The sequence below is a fragment of the Taudactylus pleione genome, unplaced genomic scaffold (genome assembly GCF_031769625.1).
Source record: "Taudactylus pleione unplaced genomic scaffold, aTauple2 ptg000503l, whole genome shotgun sequence".
Classification (NCBI taxonomy): domain Eukaryota; kingdom Metazoa; phylum Chordata; class Amphibia; order Anura; family Myobatrachidae; genus Taudactylus; species Taudactylus pleione.
In genome coordinates this window covers 735,198-757,422 of record NW_028284905.1, presented here as the reverse complement: position 1 = coordinate 757,422, position 22,225 = coordinate 735,198, and the positions used below count along the sequence as shown (strand labels likewise).

General features: G+C 45.4%; 1 protein-coding gene across 2 annotated transcripts in view; it reads right to left on the bottom strand.

The window, feature by feature from the left end:
- The window catches only part of SGO2 (shugoshin 2), a 33,166-nt gene extending 11,959 nt beyond the window's left edge, over positions 1 to 21,207 (bottom strand). Inside the window, exons 1-8 of one of the 2 annotated variants that reach the window (XM_088450021.1) lie at positions 21,136 to 21,207; positions 17,999 to 18,159; positions 15,674 to 15,849; positions 12,697 to 12,774; positions 11,597 to 11,682; positions 11,205 to 11,386; positions 4,001 to 6,016; positions 903 to 1,053 (exon numbers count right to left, since the gene is read on the bottom strand). In XM_088450021.1, coding sequence (XP_088306147.1) covers positions 903 to 1,053; positions 4,001 to 6,016; positions 11,205 to 11,386; positions 11,597 to 11,682; positions 12,697 to 12,774; positions 15,674 to 15,849; positions 17,999 to 18,134 — 2,825 coding nt within the window. In that variant the 5' untranslated portion in view covers positions 18,135 to 18,159; positions 21,136 to 21,207. Of the gene's footprint in view, positions 1 to 902; positions 1,054 to 4,000; positions 6,017 to 11,204; positions 11,387 to 11,596; positions 11,683 to 12,696; positions 12,775 to 15,673; positions 15,850 to 17,998; positions 18,160 to 20,762; positions 20,952 to 21,135 lie in introns of those variants that run through there. The other variant, XM_088450022.1, reaches the window with a different exon arrangement.
- Positions 21,208 to 22,225: the final 1,018 nt, after the last annotated feature.

The window sequence follows — 22,225 nt, the reverse complement described above, 5'->3', positions numbered from 1 at the left end:
GGGCATTACCAGGGGGGGGGGGGGGATTACTACTGGGGGCACAACCCCTAGGGATTACTACTGGGGGCACTACCAGGGGGGGGGGTTTACTTCTGGGGGCACTACCAGGGGGGGGGGGGGGGGAGAATTACTTCTGGGGGCACTACCAGGGGGGGGGGGGGGGAATTACTACTGGGGGCACTACCAGGGGGGGGTTTACTTCTGGGGGCACTACCAGGGGGGGGGGGGAGAATTACTTCTGGGGGCACTACCAGGGGGGGGGGGGGGGAATTACTTCTGGGGGCACTACCAGGGGGGGGGGGAATTACTTCTGGGGGCACTACCAGCTGCTGCATTTCCCACCCTAGGCTTATACTCGAGTCAATAAGTTTTCCTAGTTTTTTGGGGTAAAATTAGATACCTCGGCTTATATTCGGGTCGGCTTATACTCTAGTATATACGGTAAGTGACGGATCCGCAGAAATGGCTCCTTTTAAGGTGCGTACACACAATTTTTTGAACGATTTAACTATAACAACGTTATCGTTCAATTATTAAAAAAAAAAACGTTCAGTGTAAAACGATAACCGATGAACGATTATCGTTCATGCGCGTTCACGTTTGTCGTTTGTAGTTCAGTCAGACTGACCAACTGAACGATTTTCAATAGAAGTTGCAACATTTTTCCTTCAACACACAGAAAATCGGTTATTATGTAAAGTAAAACCAACTACTTTGTAAAACTATTTTCGTGCACTAACTGAACGAAAATCGTTTATTACTTACATCGTTGTGTGTGTACGCACCTTTACATTTGTCAATGATTATTTAATTCAGCTGGACACACAAAGCGGCCTAATTATTGGGCTATAAGATGTGTGACCAAACACACCAGAGGAGCCAGTCATATCATTAAGGCTTACTTGTTCAATTTAGGCTCCGCGTAGGAGACTGCTTTGCGCCTTCGTCTAGCAGAAGAGTAGTCGCCATCATCCTCCTCCTCCTCGGAGCAGGCCTTAGGCTTTTTCTTGGAGACACACACTTTGTTGGTCAAATCCTGAAGAGGTTTAATAGCTGCGGAACCAAACGAAAACACATTATACTGGTCACTATAGGACACACAAATCTGGACTCCTAGTATTCTAGCACCCTGCAGTACCTCTTTCCTGTCTGGGGTGTTTCTGCTCTGGTGCTTCTAGCACACTCTGCTCTGTATCTCTGCAGTTTGTGGTATCAGCTGATGCACAAACTACTGAGATACAGACCAGAGTGTGCTAGAAGCACCAGAGCAGAGAGCAACACCCCAGGCAGGAATGGAGGAACTGCGCAGGTTGCGACTGGTGCAGGGTGCTAGAATGAACACTAGACAGCATTGTGAATAACGCAGATAAAGCTGAATTACCTCCAGAGAGAGAGTGATCATTTATAGGAGAATAACCAATAAAAATGTCCTGAAATGTCGGTTTCACAAGTAAAAGGCAGAAATATAATGACCCCCTATGTGGGGATAGCACTTTTGAAGAAAAAAAAAAAAACGCACTTGCCTGTAGCATACAATCCATTTACAGATCTCAGGAGCACACCGGTGGCAGACATGTTTGTTTTTCTACTGTAGTCACATCCGTCCATCTCCCAATATGAGACCAATCGTATGTATTCCTATACTCCGCAACAGCCAATCACAACTCACCTTTCAGAGGCTGCATCTGAGGTGTACTAGGGATGAATACACCGGTGTATCTATAATGGGTGCCGGGTGGGCAGTGCACAAGGGCCGCACCCAGCGTTTTCATGAGGATTGATTGGCATCTGCCGTATTAGAGTTTTGTTTTCCTACAGATCAGCTACTACAGGGGGTCGACAAATTTTTGCAAAATCTAGGAGCCAGTTGTAAAGTTTAGGGGCCAGACCACTGCGCCCGGCCAAAATATACTAAAACTTGTATAGGCTACTACACATACTCCTTAGGCAGCATCTAGATCCCCTTCACGGAGTGGACCCTAATGTCATCAGTTACTGTCCAACGTCATTCCCTACCATCCACGTGGACATAGAGGGGGGATGTAATCTTGTGGCGAGCGAAGTGAGCCCACAAGGGTACAAATTTCTTCTTTCGATGGCTTTTATGGGCATGGAACCGCACTTCCACCCTCACTGCACGTCACCGCCAGGTCCTTACCACGAAGGGGAAATATAACCTACCATATTCCTTACCTAGCCCCCAATTCATAATGCGTCACACACAGGAGTACCCCATAACTATAGCAGTGCACTTAGATAGTGTGACAGACAGGAGTGCCCGCTATTAGTAACAATATTATAGTGCAAGCACAGTCTAATAGAATAGAAGTAGTCACTCACAGCTCCCTGGAGGACACACACACTACCTCCCCAGTCAGCAGTCCTGCAACTCCCCAGCGGTCACTCTTCTACTCCCAGTGCTACAGATCCCACGCGGTCACTCTACTCCTCCCAGTGCTACAGATCCCACGCGGTCACTCTACTCCTCCCAGTGCTACAGATCCCACGCGGTCACTCTACTATTCCCAGTGCTACAGATCCCACGTGGTCACTCGCCTCCTCCCAGTGCTACAGATCCCACGCGGTCACTCGCCTCCTCCCAGTGCTACAGATCCCACGCAGTCACTCGCCACCACTGTGCCAGTAACGATGCAGCTCCCCTCGGCTGCTGGTAGATCTGCAGTTCCTTGGTGGTCACTGCTCTTATGCACCAGGAGTAATGCAGCTCCCCGCGGCGCAGTTATTCTTTTCCCCACGGCAGACAGTGCTGTTGCTCCCCGCGGAACGGTCGCTCTCCTCCCCACTGCTGAAACAGTGCTGCAGTGAGAAGGACCTGATCTATGATCGGGAGAAGCCACTGTAATTGGAAATGACGGGCGAGCATTCCCCACTGCGGGCCGTGAAATACACGCCCACTCCTGTAACTACCAATAGGATATCTCCAACATTGATTTATTTATTTTTATTTAGCTTTATTTTCAACTTTTCAATAGTACCTGGCTTTTCTAAAAGCTGGTCGCCAGGACTAAAATCTTAGTTGCCATGGCGACCGGGATTTGTCGAGACCGGAGCTACAACATGTAATAAAACGCTAATGTTCCCTTTTTTTCCCCCCAATCTTACATACACACCAGGCAGCCCCCAAGCACTGCTGACAGGCAGAGTAGATGCCAGGCGCATACGCCCAGCGTCTATTCACCGACGGTGACCAGGTCACAGCACATTTGCCCACCCGTGGGACACTGCGACCCGCGGGTGGAGACGGTATCCGCAAGCTGTCTTAGCGTGGCGCTGCGCGGGGAGGGCTGGGCGCAGCTCCCCGCTAAAACAGCCTAGCGGGAACGCTACCCAGTGCAGGATTCTCACGCAGTCAACTAAAACATCTTCTACAGATGGGTCCTCATACATCTAGGCTCCTTGCGCTAGAAACAGCCCTTCTGGTTGCGCCATGCCGTGGCGTGACTCAGTAGCGCAAAGTGTCTCTTCGTGCGACTCTTACCTTCAAATGCATCTTATTCGCACAGCGATGCCAGTAGGACGCACAGGCAGCTTCTGCTGATTAAAATGATATGCAGCCTATATTGTGTGCGACTATCTGTATGCAAAATGCTACATTAGAGTCACAGCTGCTGAGGAAACTCAACCCACATACTTTATATTTAATGAAGATAAACCAGAATAAAAGCTCTCTTCCTGGAAACAAGCACTTAATACAGCCTTGCAATGAGATGTATGTTTAAGAAGTATAAAGACATAAGAGGTAAACTGCTAAAGATGACAACTAAGACCCTTAAATCATATAAACTTGCTTTGTAGACGTGCTTTTGTAAGATAAGAAACTTCGATGTATCACACAGTTAACAATAAGGAAAAAAGTTGGTTGAGTTTCACATTTTGAAATCTTCTATCAGATCCAAAAGGAAGGAAACCCACATTACTGATCATATGGCAAGTGGAACCGTAATACAAACATAGAAAGGGGTAAAGGTATTATATGTACCTGGTTCTTGGATCTCCATACTTTGTTTCTCAGCTCTACGCTGTGGATTGCTGCCGGTTTCCAGCGAGCCTCGAGCCTCGCAGTTGTGGCTTTCATCCAGAACATTAAAGATCTTTGACGCATGCGTCAGATCCTTGGGATTACAGTTTTCAGGCTCTGAAAGCTCGGAAGGTGGACTAGTAGAAAACCCACCCACTGTGAACGTACTTTCAGGGTTGGTGGACGATGGGAATTCTACAAGACTTGAGCCCTCTAAAGTGTCATCAAGAATGGACTCGCTAACCATATCAATCATTAGAGAGTCCCGCATGTTGGTCATAATGGCATTCAGCATCTTCGTTGGCTTATTAGTTTGACCTGATAAATGAACAGTGCTCTCCCGAACAAGCGTGCCTTTATCAAGGCCTGTGTCATCCTCTTTTGCAGGTGCAATAAGAGTCTTTTTGCGCAGCCGGGCTTTTTTCTCTGGGCATTTGGAGAGGGTCGCCAACTTGTGATTATCTGGTTTATCAGAGCCAGGATCGGACGCATATTTGGAATCAGTCTTCTCTTCAGAATAGGTCTCAGCCTTCTCTACAGAGTCTAGGGTCTTATTTGCGATGGAAGCCAAGGGATTTGGCTTAGGAATTATAAATGTCGCTCTCCTAGAATTTGTTTTTCTATCTTTAGAACTTTTGAACTCTGTCGTCACTATAAATGGATTTGCCGAGCTAACAACATAGGTTTCCCTTCGTATTTGGGTTTCTTTTACGCTAAAATCAGGAATAACGATATGTGTAATGTTCTGGTCCAGTTGTTCTGAAGCCTCATTTATGTTACCGACCTCCTCTCCTACATGTTCTCGATCTCTTGAGCATGTGTTTATTTTTCGTTTCTTCTTTGGGGAACGTTCCATGGTTTTCGAGGCTCTCTTACGGCTGTTGGATTTTCTCTTCGCAATGGGCGCGGCCTCCGTGGTGTTGTGGCCAAGATCAGCGCAAGGTTTGTTTTTCAGAATACTGGTTAATTTATTTGTTTCGCTGTGTGAGGTTGTGATGTTATCGGACTGTTCCTGTCCGGCGGGCTCTGTAGGAGTTGCCGTATCAATAATAGGTTCAGAATTTGGTGCACTCTCAAAGCAGTCAATAATTTTTGGCTTTACAGGTCCTGGTAAGACGTATGTTCTCCGATAATCGCACTGATCGCTTAACAGAGAGGGAGATGGATTGAGGTTTACTGGAAACTTGTTTTCCAGGTTTACATTTCCAGCGGACTCAACTGCAGCCTCGGTCATCTGTTGGCTTCCAGTGGGCTTGCCTTTTTTTTGCTCACACGGCAAATCTTTTTTCTTTTTCTTCTCACGGACAGATTGCCTGACTTTTCTCAACGACGTCCCATCTTGTTTTATGGGTATATTAGATCGGGATTTCAAAGAATGTGCTTTGTTGGTGGATGCAACGGCAACTATGGCAGCAGAGTCACTGGACGTCATTTCCATATCGGCTTCGTAGACAGTTTTCTCTTGTGCAACGCACCCATCTACAGCGGGATGTACGTGCGCAGGCTGGTCTGTAGCTGCTGGAACTGGCTCTGCAGGGGGAGAACTGGAGCTTTCTTTTTGTAAATCACAATCTTGATCAGGGCCTGTTGTCTCCAACGGGGAAATGGAACGTGAGGTTATGGATATCCAGTTCCTTCCCTTGACAAGGTCGAAATGTGAAGCAGTTTCACCGCCAAAGCCTGGGTGTCCCGAGTCAGGAAGAACCGGAGTGGGAGTGTCCAGCTCCCACTGTACACTACGGCCGCTCTCTCGGCTTGACCCTGTGGAACTCTTGCTATGGTTAAGGTCCGATCTCACCGTCCTTGTGCTGGAATGCGATACTGTGGAGCGCTTCTTTCTGATGGTTACAAACCTATCACTTTGTGCCCCCCTGTTGTAGGAGCAGAGGTCGTCATCCAGCAGGATTACAGGATCGCCCACACTTGCGTTGGATACATCACCCTGGCTTGTATTCTCACTGAATGGCGGAAGACTGTCTGAAAAAGAAAACCGTTGAGGATTTATACAAAGTACAGCAAGTTAGTTACTTATATACACCCCTTATTACACTTGTCATATGACTCCACCAATCAGGAGCTTGGAAATAACATTTGTATTATACTGTAACACGCGCTGTTATGCTACACTTCCTCCATCCACTGTAATTTACTGCAAAGGAACTGGAAGTAGAGTTAACATTGCCCATAATGCTGGCTAAATATCCAACCATCTCCAAACTCTGCCGTTACAGTCCAGGTTTTAAGGATTTCCCTAAATGAGCAGTTGACTTAATTAGTACCTCAGTAAATTTGATTTAACCACCTGGACTAGCCATGCCATGTTAATGTTGCCAGCTCTTGGTAAAATGACCGTGTTGGCATGTGCTTTAGGATGACAACATAATAAAGGGATAAACTGCAGTAACATTACAGACCTATCTAAACTGAATACATTTAAACATGGAGGAGGATTTTCATCCTACGCACATACATCCCGTCTCATTTGCTGTAATCAACATTTATAGGTTAATATTTCGAGGACAGGTCCTTGGTGACTCACTGCTTTGGCTATAGCTCCTCCCCCCCCCCCCCCCCCTCTGTATATCTGTATGGGACATGTCCATTTACTAGCGATCACATAGAAACATAACATTTGACAGCAGATAAGAACCACTTGGCCCATCTAGTCTGCCCCATTTTTAAACAGTTACCCCAACCCTTAATGATCCTTACTTTTTCTGAAGGATATACTTATGTCTATCCCATGCGTGTTTAATTGCTCTACTGTCTTAAGCTGGCCACACACTAGACCAACTTAAATCCAACCAGCCAACTTGTTGATTGGTTGGAATGAAGATCTGGTAAGGTATGGGAGTAAATGATGATCAGTAATTTGCTCTTAAATGCCAGAAAACAGATGTAAATGGCGGTCAGACAAGTTTGTTAAATGTTTGATCTAAACAATTTGTTCAAACAACAGTTTTTGTCCATTTCCCGGCGTTTGGGAGCAAATTGCTGATTGTCATTTACTTTCATTCCTTACCAGATTTTCCTTCCAACCAATCAACAAGTTGGCTGGTTGGATGTAAGCTGGTCTAGTGTGTGGCCAGCTTTAGCCTCTACCACCCCTGATGGGAGGCTATTCCACCTCTGATAGGAGGCTATTCCACTTGCGACAATTTTTCCTCACATTTGCCCTGAACCTACCACCTTCCAGTGTTAGAAGGGAACATGTCCTCTTGTTCTAATACTTCTCTTCCTATGAGGAATGTCTCCTTCCTTTACCTTGTTAAAACCCTTTATATATTTGAACGTTTATATCATGTCCCCCCTTTCCCTTCTCTGCTCCAAACTATACATATTAAGATCTTTTAGTCTTTCCTGGTACGTTTTGTGGTGTAGACCTTGCACCATTTTAGTTGCCCCTCTTTGTACAGTCTCTAATGTATTAATATCCTTCTGGACTTGCCTTCCTCATTGCTTTGTTACAATATTTGCTTGCCTTTAAGTCACCTGAAATAGTGACTCCTAGATCCCTTTCTTCTTCAGTAGTTTCCAGTATAGAGCCATTAATACTATATTTAGCCTTTGGATTTTTGAGACCCAAGTGCATGATTTTGCATTTTTTGGCATTAAACTGTAGTTGCCACGTTCTTGGCCATTCTTCTAGTCTACCTAGATCATCAATCATTTGTTTTACCAGTCCTGGTGTGTCTACCCTGTTGCACACCTTTGTGTCATCTGCAAAAAGGCATAGTTTCCCTTCAATAACAGTTGCAATGTCACAAATAAAGATATTAAAAAGCACTGGTCCAAGTACAGATCCCTGAGGTACTCCACTGGAAACATTTCCCTCCTGAGACTGCTCTCCATTTACTACAACTCTCTGTTTCCTATCCTGCAGCCATGATCTTATCCATTCAACTATCTTTGTATCTAATCCCATTCTTTCCAGTTTATTTAACAGTCTGCGATGTGGAACAGTGTCAAAAGCCTTACTAAAATCTAGATAAGCTATAACTACAGTATGGCCCCCCCTTTATCTATTTCCTTAGTCACCCAGTCAAAAAAAGTAAATAAGATTTGTTTGACAGGATCTCCCCCCATTAAATCCATGCTGTTTGGGATCCTGCAAATTGCTGGATTTGAGATAATCTACGACTCTTTCTTTTAAGAGTGTTTACATCAATTTCCCTACTACTGATGTAAGGCTCACTGGTCGGTAGTCACTGGTCGGTAGTCACTGGTCGGTAGTCACTGGCCTCTTCCTTGCTTCCACCTTTGTGCAGTGGGAGAACATTTGCTCTTTTCCAGTCCTCTGGAATTACTCCAGTAGCTAGTGACTGATTGAATAATTCTGTTACCAGCACCCCTTTAAGCTCTTTTAGTATCCTTGGATGTATCCCATCTGGCCCCATTGATTTATCCACTTTCAGGTTTGAGAGCTCTGTTAGGATCTTCTCCTCTGTAATGTGCTTGTTCCTACCTCATTTTCCTGATCACACCTGTAACGTAACTGTGGCCCCTATCCCTCTCTCTCAGTAGTGAATACTGAACAAAAATAATTAAGATGATCAGCTATTACATTGTCTCCCTCAACAAGACTCCCTCTCTGTCTTTAGTCTTTTTATTCCACCTTTTGTTTTTCTCCTTTCGCTTATATACTTAAAAAAAGTTCTGCCCCCTTTACCCACTGACTGTGCCATCTTCTCCTTCAGCTTTTGCCTTTGCACATCTGATTACTTTCTTAGCCTCCTTCTGCTTTACAAGATACTCCTCTTTGTCCTCAGTATTTTGTGCCTGCTTGTATTTCCTAAAGGCCGTCTTTTTTGCTTTCACAATACAGGTTGAGTCTCCTATATCCAAATATTCCAAAATATGGAATATTCCGAAATACGGAAAATTTTTAGCATAACTGAGATAGTGAAACCTTTGCTTTTTGATGGTTTAATGTACACAAACTGTTTAAAGGCACAAAATAATTATAAATATTGTATAAAATTACCTTTAGACTGTGTGTATAAGGTGTATTTGAAACATAACTGAATGTCATGTATGTAGACAAACTTTGTTTGAGCCATAAAATTATTGAAAATATTCTATAAAATTAACTTCAGGCTGTGTGTATAAGGTGTATATAATACATAAATGCATTCTGTGTTTAGATTTGGGCCCTATTCTTAAGAGATCTCATTATGGTATACAAATATTCCAAAATCCGGAATATTCCGATATCCAAAATGCCCCTGGTCCCAAGCATTTTGGATATGGGAGACTCAACCTGTACTTGCTACCTCTTTACCAAACCACACTGGCTTCCTTTTCCTTCTGGTTTTCCTAACACTTTTGATAAAAAAGTCTGTTACCTTTAATATTTCACTTTTTTAATTTCCCCACCTCTCCTGCTCCTTTCATGTTCCTCCACTCTGCCAAAGATTCGCTTACACGTCTTCCCATCCCTGCAAAATCAGCCTTCCTAACATCTAACACCTTTGTTTTTGTATGGGGTGAGCCAGTATCTGTCTTTATTCTGACACAATGGGCGAGTAGCGGAAAGCCAGGTCATTCTATAGGGAGATTTAAAATCAGTCTTTACCCCAAAGCAGGATAAGCAGGTTTCCCATGAAGACACAACTGCATTCAACAAATAGCTCCTGGCATCTAGTGAATTAGTTATCATTACTAAGGCAACACCAGGCTGGTTTTGCCTTTTAAATGAATTTCCCCTTAAACCATTGGGCAGGCTCGCCAGGAATTCCCCGATGCCCGCATCGCGCAGGCTGTTACATTTATCCCATAGTCGGGTTCATCACAGGCTTCTGATAATACCAGGTGAACCACTGTCGTCTTAGCGCTAGATGCTATAAAAGGATTTTGCTGCATTTCTTGGCGCTTCATGCTCAGAGTATGCGAGTCGATGGGAAACTCAAGTCTCTCCTCTATAGCTCTAAAGAAACAGATGATGACTTGGGCTTGTATTCACGTTATAAAATTAATCCTAAAAATCCGAGGCCGTAGATTTTAGATCCAATAGACCAAGTAAGAATAAATATTTTATCATACAATTCACTTAACATTAGCATCAATTTTTTGGAGCTGTACTTACTGTAGACAACTGGAGTAAATCAATACAACTCTTGGATCAGTTGGAACAATGTTATCAAGATGGACGTCCCCCACCGATTTTAATTCCATTTCAAAGACTTCTGGTCCATGTCCCCCCAAATGCTTTCAAATTTTTGCAACATAATACGGCGCAGTTCATCTGGGCCAAAGAACACCCTAGAATAAGACTACGTGTTCCGCAGAGGCCGTCTGCGAGGTTGAGCTTGGATCATCGCTCTCTGTGGACCATCTCTATGGTCTTGATATCTAACACTCTCCCTATATCCCCTCCAACAAAATGGATCCGCTTAACACTTAAAAAAAAAAAAAAAAAAAAATACATATATATTTAGAATTAAATTTTTAAGTAAGAAAATATATAAATATATATATATATATATTCTAAGAATACTCACTGCCCTTGTTAAGTTCTGCTCGTGTTTACTTTTTGTATTATCTCTTGATATCAATAGTGCTTGTTGGGATGCGTTTCTTTATTTGTTTATTTTATGTCGTTTTTCTTTACGTGTTTGTCATAATAAATATTTTATAAAAATATTGGAGTTAAAAAAAAAAAAAAAAAAGATAGAGATATATATATTACAGGTTGAGTCTCCCATATCCAAAATGCTTGGGACCAGGGGTATTTTGGATATCGGAATATATTGGATAATTTCCAATAAATAATGAAATATCTTGGGAATGGGACCAATATACACATATAATGCATTTATGTATTATTATACACACAGCCTGCAGGTCATTTTATACTATATTTTTAATTATTTTGTACATCAAAAAAAGTTTGTGTACATACTTAGGTTTCATATACACCTTATACACACAGCCTGCAGGTCATTTTATACAATATTTTTAATAATTTGTGCTTTAAACAAAGTTTGTGTACATTGAGCCATCAGAAAGCAAAGGTTTCACTATCTCAGTCATGCCAAAAATATTCCGTATTTCGGTACATTTGGATATGGGAGACCCAACCATACATACACACACACACACACACACCTTTTTATTTTACATTTAATGTAGTGCAGTGATGTGGCAAGCACTTCTCATTTGTTACCTTTGGAAGCTACAGAGTAGGGTTCTGTCTCCGGCTGCTGGTCAGACCTCTCTCGGACCATTCTGGAGTTTGTAGATGGTGAAGCCATGATAGGATGACCCTCACTCGGTATCTCTGCCGGGACACTGTGTATCGGTTGTTCCACGGAGCTGGACGGGACCCTTAACGCCATTCCTGTCAGTCTAACAGTACAAAACAGGAATCATGGTTTAAAAAAAAATCATGTACAAGAACTTAACTTTGCTGCCAGATGATGTATTTTATGTCCGTATTCCCAGGCTGCACAGAGAGCTCAGATTTCCAGGTAAACTAAACCCTCCTAATTCATACCGTCCATACAGGATCCCTCTTCCCAAGTCTTTAAATGAAGGTACTCCACCCAAAGGGTTTACCTAAATCCTTGATAGGCATCCCGAGAGCCGGCACTTTGGTGACTGAAGCGGTCGCTCTTTCTTCCATCTAATGACAGATCTGAAGGCTAAACAGGGAACAGCAGACGGACACGAGACAGGTCAGCCAGGGAGCCGACGGGTCAATAAGCTGCAAAAATACAGGTTTTACATTTCTGACGCACTCAGCCTTATTTATTATTATTTATGGGAATCATTAACCTACAGATGTGTCCTCATACGCTAGTGCTGCAGCCGCGCCAGGTCCCGTTTGAGTCATCTCGTGCCAAGCGCCTTTTTTGTCTGAAAATGCGTCTTAGTCGCACCTGGATATGACAAACTGCGCTGACTAATTGGCTCTGCGACACTTGTATATCTGCGAGCGACTGAGTCTGAATCTGTGAACAGAGCGCTACGAGGCAGCGGCCGCGGCTTTTTTCCACGCCGAGGTCCGCGGTAGGTGTCAATAATCAAATGAATCACCGCAGTCTCTTGAAGCGGTTTGTCGCATCAGTTTTCTAAGATGCATATTCTGCTGAAAAAGTCGCTCCACGCAAGCAGCGTTAGACAGGACCTGGCGGTTCTTTTGTCTCGCGGCGCATGTTGTACAGAAGCTAGGCGTTTGAGGACGTGTCTGTAGGCAGAATATTTGCAGATTATAGTGGCACAAGTGTTCTGTACCTGTAAATGAAGGACGCAGCGCTTTTATTTGTGTTTATGGAGTCTCGTATTTTCCAGGTCTCCGTGATTTTGCTGCCTTATTCCACTTATACCTCTGGCCAGCCTGACTTTCTGGAGGAAGTTTCTGCTGGCCGGAGAGACCACTTCCAGCCATGATCCCTACATCACCACCTTATAATGCTCAGTGACCATGCTCAGTCCTTTAATAGCATGCTGCAATGTGCTGGGTGTGCCAACACCTGACTGATGACTATCCTGGGCTCATTGCACCATGCTAAGCCCAAAAGTCTCCTACATGGGAATGAACTGTGAAAATCTGCTTTCTATAGTCATTGCAAAAATGATGACGACAACGTTTTTATCTCATTATTGGTTCATGGTCAGGTTCGCTAAAAATAAAAACACAAAGACCCCCTACGTACCTCCATTGTGCTGCTGATCTCAATGGCTGTGGGCAGGTTAACATTCATGAACAAATCAATGTCCTTTAGTATGTTGTTCTGTAACAGGAGGAGAGACCGTACACGTTACATATTAAACTAAATAGATCACTTTAAGCCACCATATAAACGCACTAACGCGAGCAGCCATTGTGGAGAACTACTGAGCAGAAGACAAAGCACTATGGATAAGAAATGCAGAGCAAGCTGTACACCACAATAATTCATATACTCAAATATAAAAACAGACCAAGTATGTATAAGAGGGAGGGAAGGGGTTATAGCTTAGCCCACTGGTTCTCAAACTCGATCCTCAGGACCCCAAACAGTACATGTTTCCCAGGTCTCACAGAATCGCAAGTGAAATAATTAGCTCCCCCTGTGGATCTTTTAAAATGTGTCAGTGAGTAATGAATACACCTGTGCACCTGCTGGGTGACCTGGAAAATGTGTCAGTGAGTAATGACTACACCTGTGCACCTGCTGGGTGACCTGGGATATGTGTCAGTGAGTAATGACTACACCTGTGCACCTGCTGGGTGACCTGGGAATGTGTCAGTGAGTAATGAATACACCTGTGCACCTGCTGGGTGACCTGGGAAATGTGTCAGTGAGTAATGAATACACCTGTGCTCCTGCTGGGTGACCTGGGAATGTGTCAGTGAGTAATGACTACACCTGTGCACCTGCTGGGTGACCTGGGAAATGTGTCAGTGAGTAATGAATACACCTGTGCTCCTGCTGGGTGACCTGGGAATGTGTCAGTGAGTAATGACTACACCTGTGCAGCTGCTGGGTGACCTGGGAAATGTGTCAGTGAGTAATGATTACACCTGTGCACCTGCTGGGTGACCTGGGAAATGTGTCAGTGAGTGAGGAATACACCTGTGCACCTGCTGGGTGACCTGTGAAATGTGTCAGTGAGTAATGAATACACTTGTGCACCTGCTGGGTGACCTGGGAAATGTGTCAGTGAGTAATGAATACACCTGTGCCTCTGCTGGGTGACCTGGGAAATGTGTCAGTGAGTAATGAATACACCTGTGCACCTGCTGGGTGACCTGGGAAATGTGTCAGTGAGTAATGATTACACCTGTGCACCTGCTGGGTGACCTGGGAGATGTGTCAGTGAGTAATGATTACACCTGTGCACCTGCTGGGTGACCTGGGAAATGTGTCAGTGAGTAATGATTACACCTGTGCACCTGCTGGGTGACCTGGGAGATGTGTCAGTGAGTAATGATTACACCTGTGCACATGCTGGGTGACCTGGGAAATGTGTCAGTGAGTAATGATTATACCTGTGCCCCTGCTGGGTGACCTGGGAAATGTGTCAGTGAGTAATGATTACACCTATGCACCTGCTGGGTGACCTGGGAAATGTGTCAGTGAGTAATGATTACACCTATGCACCTGCTGGGTGACCTGGGAAATGTGTCAGTGAGTAATGACTACACCTGTGCATCTGCTGGGTGACCTGGGAAATGTGTCAGTGAGTAATGAATACACCTGTGCACCTGCTGGGTGACCTGGGAAATGTGTCAGTGAGTAATGATTACACCTGTGCATCTGCTGGGTGACCTGGGAAATGTGTCAGTGAGTAATGATTACACCTGTGCACCTGCTGGGTGACCTGGGAAATGTGTCAGTGAGTAATGACTACACCTGTGCATCTGCTGGGTGACCTGGGAAATGTGTAAGTGAGTAATGAATACACCTGTGCACCTTCTGGGTGACCTGGGAAATGTGTCAGTGAGTGAGGAATACACCTGCTGGGTAACCTGGAACACGTGACCTGTATGGGGTCCTGAGGACCGAGTTTGAGAACCACTGGGTTTAGCCAATAAGCTGCAGCTTTAACATAAAACCTGGAATTTCCAGCATACAGCAGAAAACATGGGAGGGGAGCGGGTTGAGCTGCAGCCTTTTACATGAGAAAGTTGGGACTCCTGGGCACATGAACAAACGGCGTGACGGAGGGGATGTGTCCAGGCCATGGTCAGTTGGAGTGGCCATAGCCCCCTACTCTGCCTCCATCCTGTAATCTGCCTCGTCATGATGTACAATGCCCTATGTACAGCATGGGAAACACTCCAGGGGCAGCTGGGAACAAGTATTCAATGAGTCAGAAAGTCCTCTACAATAATGGATTTACCAGCCGCTCTCTTCTGTAATAAATGTTCTCACAACAATGCTGGTTATTACCCCCTACCCCACCAGTCTGCAATTCATATACCACCCTAGTAGTAGTGTTACCACAGCCTCATTCACACCCCTCCTTCTCTATCCAACACAGGGAGGGATTCTCCCGAAATGCCCTACACATACATATATATTACTATCCAACATGGTAACCATAGCCATTATATACACTTCCCACAATACTCAGGGGATGATGCTGCTGAGGCGGCCTGGCAGACTTCCCACAATATACAGGGGATGATGTTGCTGAGGCGGCCTGGCAGACTTCCCACAATACACAGGGGATGATGTTGCTGAGGCGGCCTGGCAGACTTCCCACAATACACAGGGGATGATGTTGCTGAGGCGGCCTGGCAGACTTCCCACAATACACAGGGGATGATGTTGCTGAGGCGGCCTGGCAGACTTCCCACAATACTCAGGGGATGATGCTGCTGAGGCGGCCTGGCAGACTTCCCACAATACTCAGGGGATGATGCTGCTGAGGCGGCCTGGCACACTGCCCACAATACTCAGGGGGTGATGCTGAGGCGGCCTGGCACATTGCCCACAATACTCAGGGGGTGATGCTGAGGCCTGGCACACTGCCCACAATACTCAGGGGGTGATGCTGAGGCCTGGCACACTGCCCACAATACTCAGGGGGTGATGCTGAGGCCTGGCAGACTGCCCACAATACTCAGGGGGTGATGCTGAGGCCTGGCAGACATACCACAATACTCAGGGAACGTCGCTGCTACAGGCCTGGCTGACTTACCACAATACTCAGGTTTTGTCTCAGCAGAGCGTTCTGGAAGTTCAGCATCTTTGCTTCCTTCTGTAGGAACATCTTGTCGTTCTCCAGTTTTCTTGACTTCTGTCTCTCGGCAGATAGAGCGCATGCTAGAGCCTTATTGTTGTGTTTTAGGGATACTTTCAGGAAAGAGGAGCTGTCTGGAGAAACAAAACAATAACAGTGTTAGAAGGAGACTAAAACCCCGAAATGATTTTTTTCAGATATGAAAAGTTCTCTGCAGCTCAGGGAAATGTAAGGTGTCACCTCCCCACTACATTACACACATATTTAGGGTGCCCTGATGTCATCTGCCACAGACGGAAACACAGAGCGCTGGTGTGATATCACCCAATGTCTGTGCAGGAATCCACCAATCACACAGACGGAGAGCTGGTGTGATATCACTGGCTGTCTGTGCAGGAATCCACCAATCACACAGACGGAAACACAGAGAGCTGGTGTGATATCACTGGCTGTCTGTGCAGGAATCCACCAATCACAGACAGAAACACAGACAGAGAGCTGTTGTAATATCACTGTCTGTGCAGGAATCCACCAATCACACAGACCGAGAGCTGGTGTGATATCACTGACTGTCTGTGCAGGAATCCACCAATCACAGACTGAAACACAGACAGAGAGCTGTTGTAATATCACTGTCTGTGCAGGAATCCACCAATCACAGAGGTGGGTCTTGAGAGCTAGTTTGTAATTTTGCAGAAAGGTGGAGAGTCTGACAGGGAAAGGGAGGAAGTTCCAGTGGTCAGGAGCAGCAGGGGCACACTCTTGGAGGTGTAAGTAGGCAGAAGCAATTATGGGGGAAGGGAGGAGACATTCACTGGTGCAACAGAGTCGTAATATGATGGAAGCGATCCAGTGTTCTCCCCAGAAAATGTTTCCAGCCGGGTGGCATCAGGAAGTAGCCGGTGGGGGCCTTCGGCATAATAAAATGGTTAAACCCTGACCTGACCGTATAATGATTTCAACTTGAAATAACATTTTATATATTAATTCTCTTCTTCTTAGAGGCTCAGTCGTCTGCAGCTTTTTCATGATCAAAGTCTGGAGGATCTGGTCCCTCTAGTGACCTCAGCATCAGGTTATTTAGTGCTGGCACCACAGAATGACTACAGGTCCCAGATACACTGACCCCACAGATTCTCTCTTCAACTCCTACACAGAGAGAGTGGACGCAGTGGTACTCTCTAATGTATTTAGGTGACTGTTCCTGCCCAAACAGCGCGCCCTTGCTTTTATACAGGGGGAGGGATCTCTGCCCTCCAGCCTGACACCACCCTGTACTGTGACAGGCCAGAGCTGCACCACCCGCCACTCTCCCCTGCCCCAATGCGCCACATTCCCGTACAACCCACTGCCCGGCACTCCCCCCACCCCAATGCGCCGCATCCATTCGCACAGAACCCTCGCTAACATGTCCTTATTGCCGGCAGACACGGATGCCAGGCGGACTGGGTGCCTCCAATGAGAAGAACATGCGACATCAACGCAGCTCGGCGACACATCCAGCATCCGTGTCCATGGCAACAAAGACACATTGAGGGTGACCAGGCAACAGGGGACGCAGTGCATTGGGGAGGGGGGAAGTGCCGGGCGGTAGGATGTTCCTTGCAGGGTGGTGCGCCCGCAAAAAACAGCCTGGGGAGAACACTGACTCGCACTGATGCCGTGTTATCCTAGGGCTGCACCCACACGTACATAGACGGACTACAACTGTAGTGATGAGAATTCGTCGGCTGTAGCCGAATTATGCGCTCACCTCCACTGACCCTTCCTCTGCTAGAGGTAATCTGGACGAGCGATGACCGGACTAGTAAGGGGACGTGAATAAGATCCAATGGAGGCCTTCACACCATCATCACAGCACCTGCATAGCAGGATCCCAGGTAGGGAGCGACATCTACAAGCACCCATGTAAAGGCATTCCTTTGGTCAAGAAGAACTGGCTCGTATCCCGCCTCACCCTACCGGAACTTATTTTTGCCCTCCATAGCCAATCCGCTCACTCGCAGGATCCCCTACCTTCTCCTCCCGTCAATTTCACTAGCGCGGCCAAAATGTATCGACCATCAAAAAATTGTTATAAATCTAATGGAACACGCTGCTCCCGGTACATCCAGGGAGGACCCATCGTTGGCAGCGCCCCTACAATCTAATTTTATCCCTATGGGTTCTATTTTGTTTGTTTTTGTGTTTAAAGGGCTCGTAATTAAAAGCTGAAAGCTCTGTAACGAGTGCTGCACTTTCAGAGTCGGCATCGTCACCAGACCGTACGTTACAGAAACCTACTTAAGGTTTTAGTCTTGATTTTTGCAGCAAGGGACGTTTGCAGCTTCACGGTCTTCAGCGCGCCATTGATTTTCCCCCGCATGCGCTCCTTCACGGTCTGCAGCGTGGTGAGAGGGGAGCTGGGCACGAGATCCATCGTAGAGAAGCCGCATACATTCAGGCTGCAGGGAAAGAGATAACACACAATATAAAGAGAATCATCGTATATAAAGATCAGGATTGTGCCTCGGTCTAGGGTAGTTATATAAGCATACAATAAATGTAAAGACTTAAACATAATGGAATGACCAAAGTTACCTGTAGCTATAAATTGGATTATGTACATCCTACTGTAACCTAGAAGGGTCACAGAACTCCCATATGATTTATAATATCCCTAATAGCTTACAGTAGGGGATGGGGAAAGGGGTCGGGGTACGTTATAAAGTGCTGCAGTGATGACACCAGACTCCCTGCTTACAGCAATTATTTGTATGTTACACATATATTAGCATTGCAGGCGTATTATAAAGGTAGGGGCCAGACTCAGGGGCCAGACTCAGATCTCGGCATAACCTCTGGATAGACACCAGGGTACATTTTAATAACATTTCCAAAATAGAATTGTATATATGCAGCAGCCAATCAGATTACAGCTGTCAGCTATCTAGCACATTCTAGAAAATGAGCTACAATTTCATTGGTTCCTACACTCTTGCTTTGTAGATGTTTTAATAAAGAGGGAGAGGGGGAGAGAGATATGAAATTGGGTCTGGTGAGGGTCACCCTGGGCAGCAGTTGGGTGCAGGAAAGGGGAGGGTGACATTAGGCAGCTCATGAAGAGAAGGTAAGTTCAGGGCATAATAAAACTATGCTTTAGGGGTCAATTTATTAATCCCAGCATACAGCCCTGACCACTGTAATTAAGCAATTTACATAATGTAACAGACCCAGGGAAGAGAATAATCACAGACTAGAAACTGGCTTCAAAATGCCTGTTATACTGGACATTATAAATATGTCATATGCTGTAAAATACATATTACAGGTAAACGTGTTATAATACAGGTCACAGAACTCAGAGGGTGACGCCTAATATTCCTTATAGTGTACAAAAGGTGGGACATGATTCCATATATGTTTTACTATCCCAGCACAAGCATAAGCTTATGGTGAATGGACAATTATCTTTCTATATTAATCAGGGTAAAAATGTGTGTGCAGTAAGGTAAGTCCTGGATAAATAGGCATAATGTGTAAAGGTGCATACACACGATTTTTTTGAACGATTAACGATATCGTTTATTGTTCAATCGTTGAAAAAATCGTTCACTTTCTGAGTTAAAACGATGAATGATTATCGTTCATGTGCGTTCACGTTTGTAGTTAAGTCAGACTGACCAACTCAACGATTTTCAGTAAGGGAATATGCAAAAATCGTTTGTAGTTAAAAAAAAATAAAATCGTTCATTACATTTAGTAAATAAACATTTTTAGTACACAATTATCATTCAATTTTCCCTTGAAAAAATGAACGAAACTCGTTTACTACAATCGTTCATTTACTAAATCGTGTGTGTGTGCAGCTTCAGTATTAGGTTATGGGGTTCACCTCGACGTGGTGGGTGGTCAAACAATTTTGGCCAAACTTGTACTAAGAACCTTTTACTTTAATTGTAGAGTTTATCAGAATTATTTTGACCATTATTGTTCTTAGTACTCAGTGTGTGCGCCTGTTATCTTTGGCCCTCATTCAGAGCCGTACGCTCTGAGCAGAGCGCACGCTCTGAATGAGGGCCGTCCTCCATGAAAATGGAGCGTCCTCCTGGACGCTCGTATAGCTGTGGGTCACCACCCACAGCCTATATGAGCGTGCAGGATGGTCGCGACGGTCTTGACCATCGCCAGTGCAACCAGAAGCCTTTGGTCGGGGTTTTCGACCAGAAGCCCTGGAGTGATTTTGGCTCTATCAGAGCCAAAATCACTCCCACTGACATCACTAGTGATGTCAGTGGGCCGGCTTATGACGGGAGGCGTTCCCGTGGGAACGCCCCCGTCAGGGAGGCACGCCCCCGGCACGCCTACCAAAGGGGGCATGCTGTCAATCAACATCGACAGCACGCCCCCTTTGATCAGACACAACGAGCGAAGGACTTTCCTTCGCTCGTTGCGTCTGGCGCATGCGCACGACGGAGGACTAGCGGATTTTTGTTCGCAACCCCGTAGGGCTATGTACAAAAATCTTTGAGTCAGGGGTGAGATTGGACAGCGAGGGGGGGGGGGGGGGTGAGTTGTGGTGTCGTTGCTTCTACGTCATTGCGATAGCAACTCGCCCCCTTCGCGGATCACAGGTTTGAGCACATAAAGGGGTCACGACACTAGTATGTACATAGTATACTATATATGAAAGTCTGCTCAAGGTGTAGCAGTCGGAAGCCCATGTTTTAGGCGCTGGTTCTCTCCATCATAATTTCCTTACACAGCATGAAAAATAATAAAAAAAACAACGATGTACACAGTACTATACTATATATATATACTATATTATCACTATACAACATTTAAAACGAAGGGTGTAAAAGTCAGATCCAAACTAAATATATGAAAAGGCCAGATCCACATCTATGCTAAATATACAGAAGACATAAGATCCATGTTATACATATACAGATGGGACAAATCCACGTTAAATGTACAGAAAATGCCAGACCCACTCTATGGGGTTGCTTCAATTAGACGCTCTCCCCTGGCAGTGCGAGTAAATGCGGTTATATACCATACTTACGGTATTGCAGAATTTTGCTCGAAATTCCACGGGTCCGGGGCGAGAACGGGCAACGAGGGGGTGCCCGCTGGCAGCGTCCCCACGCCATCGCAACGTCAACTCGCCCCACTTGTGCCTAATTGAAATGACCCCCTAAATATAGAGAAAAAAACCGGATCCACACTGAATAAATAATATCTGTAGGCAGGAGGGTGCCATCAGATGTCTGTGCAACAGGAAACCCCCCCCATATACAGCCCTGGCACGCACCTACACATGGGCTTGGAATAACACCTACAGATGGCATGATATAAGGTCACCACACCACGTGACATGGCCCTGTACATATCATAAACAGTACCCGCATCCCCCCCCCTCCTCACACCGGCCATACCTCTCCCCGCACAGCCGCCGCCGCCGCCGCCGCCGCCGTTACCTCCGGCTCCAGCACAAATTCAAATTCCCCACTCAGCGCCTACGACGCATGCGCACTAACTACACGGAGCGACACCCAATCAGGACTCTGGGCGTGGTGCCCTTACTGATAACGGCCCGGCGGGCATCTCCGCCAGAACACCCGAAGCCGCCATGTTTGTTTTGGGCAACAATAGGGGAAACAAAACAAAACAAACCATTGGATAGGTTTATAGTTATGCTTGGTTATAAATATTATGTTGAAACGTTTGTTACCTTACTATGCAGGAAACAATATTCCACTCTAAGTCTTCGTTCCCAGTTACCTCTCTCCACCCATCCACGCAACTTATTTCAATATGTTAACTTAAAATCCATAACAATTAACATTTTGTTAAGTTTTATTTCTGTCTTGTTACAAATTAAAAAATGATATAGTAAAATGTGTGACTGTTGATATATAGTAGGAGATAACAGGAAAAAACAAACACTTTTTATTCAGAGTTTCAGCACCAAACACGTGATATTACTCCAGATAACAGTGACCGTCAGTCTGCAGATTCCCGCTCATTGGGAAAGGATTATAAAGGGGGGGATTCCAGTTACCGGCAATGTGGCACAGATCATCGCCGTACGTATGCATGCTCAGTACGCATCAATCGGCAGTCTGCATATGCGTACGCTTTAGCAGTTGCGATCCGTGCTGAATCAGGCCCTCATTACGCTGCAAGATCACACATGCCTACTTTTGAAAAAGAATTTCAGGGAGATTGTGAAAGCAGCACCTATGAGCACATATTACAGTGGGCGTGTACTGCTACATCTGAGAGGCATGTCATACATGTGATAGGTGTGTACTGCTACATCTGTGAGGCATGTCATACATGTGATAGGCGTGTACTGCTACATCTGAGAGGCGTGTCATACATGTGATAGGCGTGTACTGCTACATCTGAGAGGCATGTCATACATGTGATAGGCGTGTACTGCTACATCTGAGAGGCATGGATGTCATACATGTGATAGGCGTGTACTGCTACATCTGAGAGGCATGTCATACATGTGATAGG